Below are 7,864 nucleotides of genomic sequence, written 5' to 3'. Positions count from 1 at the left end.
GGACCCTATGGTGGTGTGTGATGTAAACATGTCTCGTCTTTCGCGGGCATTATGGTAATGAGCTGACCGTGGGAACTCTTTGCTTATTATAGTAATGATGTCAGTGGCTTCAACACAGACCCTACAAGGCTGTCGGCCTAACGGCCTCCGCATGCGGATAGTGTACGGGGGCATCGTGTCGTGCGATGTTACGCACAGTGAACACGGGTGGGTTTTTATACAGCGGCGGTCTTTTTTTCGGAGTGAATAATTCGACTGCCTTGAGCAAGGCTATTTCCCACAATGTTTTATACTATCAACCTCTCCCCATAACTTGTCACCAAGAAAGGTTTTTTGCAAATAATTACTTTGAGTAACTACCAATAGTGTCCACTACCTTTAATATACAAACCTCTCCCCATAACTCGTCACCAAGTAAGGTTTTATTCTAACAATTATTTTGAGTAATTACCAAAGTTCAAGTGTGCCTATCGGCGGAATGGTTTAACCTAGTTATAACAATGATTGTGTTAATGTCCGTGTCCAGTTCGTTGCTGTTGTCATAATATTGACGTGAATTGTGCAGTCATTTTTCCCATTGTAAGTTCACATCAGTCTACGTTCATGTGTATTCACCCGATTCGTCCATGATTCACCATAACATCACGAGTTCTGGTTCTGGCCGCCCGTGTCGTTCATGTACATGATCAATCCGTCAATACACACAATTAACCAGACCTGTGATACTGCAACAAAATGGCCGTCAAAACCATTTTCGTTTATTCTGTCGCTGTGGTGGTTTTTACTCAATGCGTGTTCATTGTATACGGGCAGCAGGAAGGTAAGGCTTTTATCTCAGTCTTATAGTTGGTTGTGTGTAACTGAAAGTTTTCTGGTAAGAGTATAGAGGTAATGTCAAAGTCTTGCTTGCGACTCTGCCTATAGTATTTTCAATGATTCGTTATTTCAAACCCTTCACTGAGCAGATCCGAAGGGCCATTTTATGGTTTCCCACATAAAATTCATTTTAAAGGCAGTGTGGGCACTATTGGTTATTACTCAATCATAGTCACAATACCTTTCTTGATTACGAGTAATGGGGAGAGGTTGAAAGTATAAAGCTCCCTCTGAAGTGAAGTAGTTTTCGAGACAGAAGTTATTTTTCACGAATTTGATTTTGAGGCCTCAGATTTAGAATTTGAGGTCTCGAAATCAAGCATCTGAAAGCACACAACTTCGTGTGACCATGGTGCGACAAGGGTGTTTTTCCCCCCATTAATATCTTGGAACTTCAACGACCGATTGAGCTAAAATTTTCACAGGTTTGTTATTTCATGCATATGTTGAGGTACACCGAGTGAGAAGACTAGTCTTTGACAATTACCAATTGTGTCCAGTGTCTTTAAGTCACTGTGATTTGACTGGGGGAGTAAAATTCATTGATGGACCATTCCACTGCTGTATCTTCAGATCATTTGATGGTTTAGTAATAAAGGACACTGCTGTGCCTTTAAGAACTTAGATATATTGAGAAATATACAAACTACTGATTGCTAATTAAGGGACTCAACTAACCTTAGCTGGACATGAATTGAATACAATATAAAGCCATTATACACTTTCGGTACAGAAAAAAAAGTTCAAAGATTTACACATAATTTACAGGGTTTACAGAAGGTAACGGTGAAAGACTTCTCTTGAAATATTGTTCCATGAAATGCTTCACTTTTCGAGAAAACATTAAAACAATGTAATTATTAATTTTCGTTGTCGAGAATTACGGATTTATTTTAAACACATGTCATTACACGGCGAAACGTGCGGAAACCAAGGGTGAGTTTTCCCGTTATTTTCTCCCGACTCCGACGACCGATTGAACCTAAATTTTCACAGGTTTGTTATTTTATATATAAGTTATATAACACAAAGTGTGGGACTTGGACAATACTGTTTACCGAAAGTGTATAATGGCTTTAATGTAAACATTATTGAAAAATTCGCTCTAAAAATATTGTGTGGTGTATTGGCCCTTGGCGTCTCTCACATAAAGATGGGGTGTTTCCACGCCCCTAATGAGGGAAATAAATTAAGTACTGATGTGTATAACTAATAAACCCGAATATTCCAAGACTTTAGCAGGGGTGGATTTCACAAAGGTAGTCCTAACTTAGGACTAGTCCTAGGCCATGCTAAGAGATAGGACTGGTCCTATCTCTAAGCATTGCCTAGGACCTATCTCTTAGCATGGCCAAGGACTAGTCCTAAGTTAGGAATACCTTTGTGAAATCCACCCCTGGACGTATAACGCACTTGCAGGTTTTAAATCCAACTTTTGATACAAAGTCAGAACAACTAAAAATTTAATTATTTGTAATATCTTCTCAGCTGGACCGGCCCCCTGTACTTTGCCTTCGTATTATTTTCGCAGTTATCAATGCAAAGATGGGAGTGATTGCTACAGTCAATATCAAATGTGCGACGGTTATAATGATTGTAATGACAAAACCGATGAATTGAACTGTTGTAAGTATTGTCTCACTAAAAAATGCACTTTCCCATTTGAGATAATTAATGTTATGTTGATATTACCCTCATATACCTATGTGTAACACAAGGTATAGAATAATTGAGTGGGATTCGATTCCACCATCTTACATACCTTAGACCATTGATTATATTCGTTGAGGAAGGGCATCCCAAATCCTATACTAAAAGTCACCTGGAAATATAATTTACTTTTCTTGAAAAATTAGAATATAATATGTTTCTGAACAGTAATATACTTTTTTGAGTAATTGTTTTTAACGAGTTATATGTTTAAACAAATAAATAAAGTTGTGCGGGGGTGATCCGCCTACCCCTTTTGTGACGTCAATCGAGGCAGACTTTGCCTCGATCGAACACCGAACACACGTACGTGCAAGTACATGCAAGTCCTAGTCGTGAGTTTGTAAGTTTCGAAAAAAGAAATCTTGCATTTTCCCGGCAATGTCGACCAGGTATTTTGCTGCTGGATGCAGCAAAAAAATAAAGATGGGGTCAGTTTGCAAGTCTTTTCCAGCGCTGTTCAGCAGACACTTTTGGCCACCGTGCTTCAAAAATCCGGAAAACACTACACATTTTGACATGAAGAGAAAAGTTTTAAACATGATGCCATCCCAACAACTTTTCCAGCTAGTGGGAAGTCGAAGAAGGTACATGAGAGACGTAACATTGCCTTACGTGAACAAAATCAGAAATTGTTTCAACTTTGCGGGCATGTTTTTAGCTTGCGCCAAGCGTCATTATCTTGTTTTGGCACTGCATGCGCCTCGATTGACGTCACGAACAGCGCCCTCTCGAGTCGGGCTTATTTTCAAATTTGTAAATAACATAGAAACTAATTTTTTTATACCTTAGTTAATTGTTTATTCATATTCCACTCATCAACAAACATATTTTAGAGACAAAAGCTTCATTTTGGCAAAATACCACTTCTAGGTGACTTTAACAGTGATTACCGCAAACAGTTAAAATGAAATATAATTGGGATTTCCTCATAAAATCATCGAGTTTATACCTATTTGTTTTTAGAGCTGTACAATTGTTCCATGTGCTCTTCCGCCAATATCGAAATGTTTACCTTTTTTGTATAATACGCAAACTTGTTTCGTTATCTCTCAATTGACTGATTATTAGATAGTTGTGACGGTTACAACTTGTTCTACTGCCCGTCATCTCGTCAATGTGTCTCAAGTCATGAGGTTTGCGATGGCAGTCTGGATTGCCGCTATGGTGAAGATGAAGACCAGCCTGAATGCTGTATGTATTCAGTTTGATTGTTTATTCGTGACACTACAATAATTCAGGAAGGAGAAAAATTTGGCCTGCTATAAGAGGACATTGAAAAAATAAAAATTCGTTAGCAATATTCCTTCGATTGGACAGACTATCCCAATGAAAAAAGATCGAAGAAAACTAAAGCTTTTAAACTTATGTAAATCTTATTGTCGTGTGTATACACATACACGTGTATGTGTTTTATATTGATTTAAAAGTGGCTCTGCTTGGCAAAGGATGCCAGGGGCAAGTCCCCTCATTTTCGAGAAACACGAACAGAGCTTCGAAAAATGCTCCCCTGAAACTAACGAGCCAGAACAAAACTTCACTTATTATTTAAAGACACTGGACAGTCACCTTTGGTAATTGTCAAAGACCAGTCTTCTCATAAAGTGACAGAACCATCGTGCGTATAGTTGTACTGTCAGATCAGGGGCCAATTTCATAGAGATGCTAAGCACAAAAATTGGCTAAGCATGAAATTTCTCCCTTGATAAAAACAGAATTACCAACCAAATTTCCACATGATTCTCAGGATAAGCAAACAACAGCTGAATACCAGTAACAAACAATTTGCAAAAAATTGAAATTTGTTTGGTAATCCTGTTTTTATCAAGGAAGAAATTTCATGCTAAGCGAATGTTTGTGCTAAGCACAAACATTCGCTTAGCATGCTTAGCAGCTCTATGAAATTGGGCCCAGATGCCTTAGAAAGTTTTCGTGGCTAAATGAACTTTTCTCTCATTTTTTTATTTCAAACTTCATTACTTTTGTAATTTTGTTTTTCTGTTTTCGTTTCTTCCAGTCCCCACTATTTGGAACTATTGGAGAGGAGGTCAGGTGGCAGGAATGGTCATCGGTTACGTCATCTTTCTTGTCATTGTCATCGTCATCGTCGTGGCAGTGAACAAGAATTGTAAGAAATAATCATGGACACTTTTGCCTTAGCGACTTCTGTTTTATAGTACTTTTTATAAAATGCAGTTTTTCAAACAATATAGCGCTAAATATCACGACTCTGAGGTCACCTCGTTGTCATTTACGCCAAGTATACCAAACTACGCTTGAATATAACATGATCTATTTATACAGAACCATGTATGTAAATTAATTTTTTTTTGTAAAGTAGATGCCTTTTGTACAGTTCAACCGTAATAGTAAAACATCTATTTCTACATCAGATTCGAATAAGCGACCCCTTTCACAGCACAAAGTATAGCGGTTTTATCTATATTAATTTTTTATTTTTGTCATATGTTAATTAGGCACTAGTGGACACTATTGGTAATTACTCAAAATAATTATTATCACAAAACCTCTCTTGATTACCAGTAATGGGGAGAGGTTGATAGTATAAAAACATTGTGAGAAACGGCTCCCTCTGAAGTGACGTAGTTTTCGAGAAAGAAGTGACTTTCCACGAATTCGATTTCGAGACTTCAGATTTAGAATTTGAGGTCTCGAAATCAAAAATCTGAAAGCACACAACTTCGTGTGACCATGGTGCGACAAGGGTGTTTTTTTCGTTCATTAATATCTCGCAACTTCGACGACTGATTGAGCTCAAATTTACACAGGTTTGTTATTTTATGCATATGTTGAGATACACCAACTGTGAAGACTATATAGTCTTTGACAACTACCAAAAGTGTCCGGTGTCTATAATGCTTTAATTAAAATATACACTACAAAATGCACACTAAAAATGATCATAATCATACAAAAAATACATCACGTATTTTACCAAGTAGTTCCTATTTGATTTATATTTAACATTACATAATTCACTCAGTATGTTTTGCTATATCCCCCAAACGCGACAATGGGTACGTGATATAGTATAACTGTCTGTCATTTATATAAGATTGAAACGTACGAAGGGTATTCAAATGAACTCGAATAGTGAAGAGCTACAATTGCGGCACAAATGTTTGGGTCACGTGACAATAAATCTACCATCCCCCGTTCCCCGCTCACAATGTTTTTTTGTGTTTCTGTACATCAAAATTGCCACTGTCGTAAATGCTTTTCCGCTGGGATTTGTTTTCTTTTAAATTTATTCAACAAAGAAAATCCTTAAAAAAATATAAACAAATAAAACCAGGAGAATTTTTGAGGATTGCAATTCTTTTCTACAGAATATGAACAAAATTACTCCCTCCCGCTCAGTGTTGTTAACCCCTTTAGCTGGAGCGTCGAAACAATTCACTCTATAAGCTCACGGGTCAGAATTGACCAGGATTTGGGTCACTGGGGGCCAGACCCATTTCTGGGTCAGTTTGACCCGGTATCCGTGTCAATATAACCCGGAATCTGAGTCAACAATCCCCGCTTTTAACAAAATTTCGGGTCACAAGTACACGGATTCCGGGTCAAACTGACCCAGAAATGGGTATGGCCCCCTGGGACCCAAATCCGGGTCAGCCAGGTCAATTCTGACCCGGGAGTTTTTTTAGTGAATAAGAGCCAACATTGATCGAGGAAGCTTGGGGCGAGCGGGCAAAACGAGATATGACCGGGATTTTAATGTACACGTATTGAGGTTAGCAGCTACATGACGCAATATGAAGTTCACCACTAAACTGAAATATCGTTTGAAGATATTCAGTATGTTTTTTTTTTAATGGTGTAAGTGTAGTAATTGTAATTTTATTTTTGTAAAAAAAACACCCCAAAAAAACTTTTTAGATATTTTGCAGCTGATTTTTGAGATGGAGTCTATTAAAATCTTATTCTGGATGATATTTTGCAATTAATAGTGAGTTGTGTATTCAATTGTCTGTTTAATTTGGTTGCTCTGTTTGTTTTGCGTGCTTAAATAAAGAGACTCAGAGAGCAATACTTTCGTTTTCTACCTGTGGTAATCCTAAGAAAAAAAGAAGAAGAAAAAAAAACAGACAAAGAGGGGACGAGTTTTGACACGTGCAAACAATTGATTTCAACCACTTTCCCATTGGTTGCGTGCCGTATCGACCCCGCAGGTCCTTCTCGTTCATGAACATCTGAATAATGACGTGCATACGATGCAGGACTGGATAATTATACGCGTACCTTCTTCTGTCAATGTAAAAGACTATACTGAAACTGAAGTAAAACAACCCAACTAGACCATCCAAAAAAGAAATCTACACATATTATTAACATAATTAGTTATTATAACTGGTGTGAAACGAGCCCCAAATTAATATTACAAGAACATAGGATAAGAAGCGACAACTTACAGTCTCTAGATGCAGACAGGAGGTGTTTGACGAAGACGGTTCTCCCAAAATTGTAAACAGCGACGGCATAGGCTGAACAGAAAACGCATGCCGCGAATTGGTTGACTGAACTCGTGACCTATGACCCAATGCAACAAGTTTATGAATACAACCAGGGCCCAATTTCATAGAGCTGCTTAAGCAAAAAAGCAAAAAAAATCTTGCTTCGTAAAATCAGATTACTGGCTAAGACTCCACTCAATTGTTGTGCTAAGTAAACAACAGCTTAATACCAGTCACAAGCAATGTATTTGGCATGAAATTTAACATGTGTAAAATAAGCGACCTATTTTCATACTTTAGCGAATTGTATGCTTAAGCAGCTCCATGAAATTGGCCCCTGGTGAAAGGATAGCCTGAACATCTGACGTCACATTTCGAGGCTCGGGAATTACGTCAGAGCGTGGCCTGTATAGTCTAGATCAATCCCCGTCCATTTGCACCTTCCACCTATAGATTTATATGCAGACGACCGCTGCAAGTGCAGCTGCCAAACGTCACCTCGGACCATTCAAAATACAGTAGAAAGCTTACGTCACGTCTATGGCTGGGACAACACTTGTAATGTTTATATGTTTACATGATGAAGAAATAAATTTAATCGAATCTAATCTAATTTTAAACTCGAAGACCTTCCAATTCATATATGACCGCCAAATGGGCCGAACAATAAAACTTCAGCGGGTGCACTTTTGTATAGCCGAAGGTGCTAAACAACGGCCGTCTCCCGTAAACTATAGTTCTTTATTGACTCTTTTAAAATAGTTGTCAAGAATGGTTTATATTGAAGATTATCAAATGAATAG

The 7,864-nt window shown here is 37.9% G+C and overlaps 1 protein-coding gene across 1 annotated transcript; it reads left to right on the top strand.

Annotated features, from left to right (window-relative positions):
- The first annotated feature begins 282 nt into the window (after window positions 1-282).
- Window positions 283-6,532, top strand: LOC139947104 (uncharacterized). The gene is made up of 4 exons (XM_071944945.1): window positions 283-820; window positions 2,365-2,502; window positions 3,658-3,780; window positions 4,604-6,532. The coding sequence occupies exons 1-4, from the start codon at window positions 736-738 to the stop codon at window positions 4,723-4,725; spliced, it is 468 nt and encodes a 155-aa protein (XP_071801046.1). The 5' UTR covers window positions 283-735; the 3' UTR covers window positions 4,726-6,532.
- The last annotated feature ends 1,332 nt before the right edge of the window (window positions 6,533-7,864 follow it).

This window comes from Asterias amurensis, chromosome 14 (genome assembly GCF_032118995.1).
Source record: "Asterias amurensis chromosome 14, ASM3211899v1".
NCBI lineage: Eukaryota > Metazoa > Echinodermata > Asteroidea > Forcipulatida > Asteriidae > Asterias > Asterias amurensis.
The sequence above is the reverse complement of the archived record's forward strand: the minus strand, read 5'-3'. Positions and strand labels throughout refer to the sequence as shown.

Excerpts from the sequence above, each read along its gene's own strand:
- LOC139947104 (XM_071944945.1), top strand. The coding sequence starts at position 736 with ATGGCCGTCAAAACCATTTTCGTTTATTCTGTCGCTGTGGTGGTTTTT. Across the intron at positions 821-2,364 it reads TGTATACGGGCAGCAGGAAG|CTGGACCGGCCCCCTGTACT; the intron begins GTAAGGCTTTTA and ends ATATCTTCTCAG. Across the intron at positions 3,781-4,603 it reads TGAAGACCAGCCTGAATGCT|TCCCCACTATTTGGAACTAT; the intron begins GTATGTATTCAG and ends CGTTTCTTCCAG.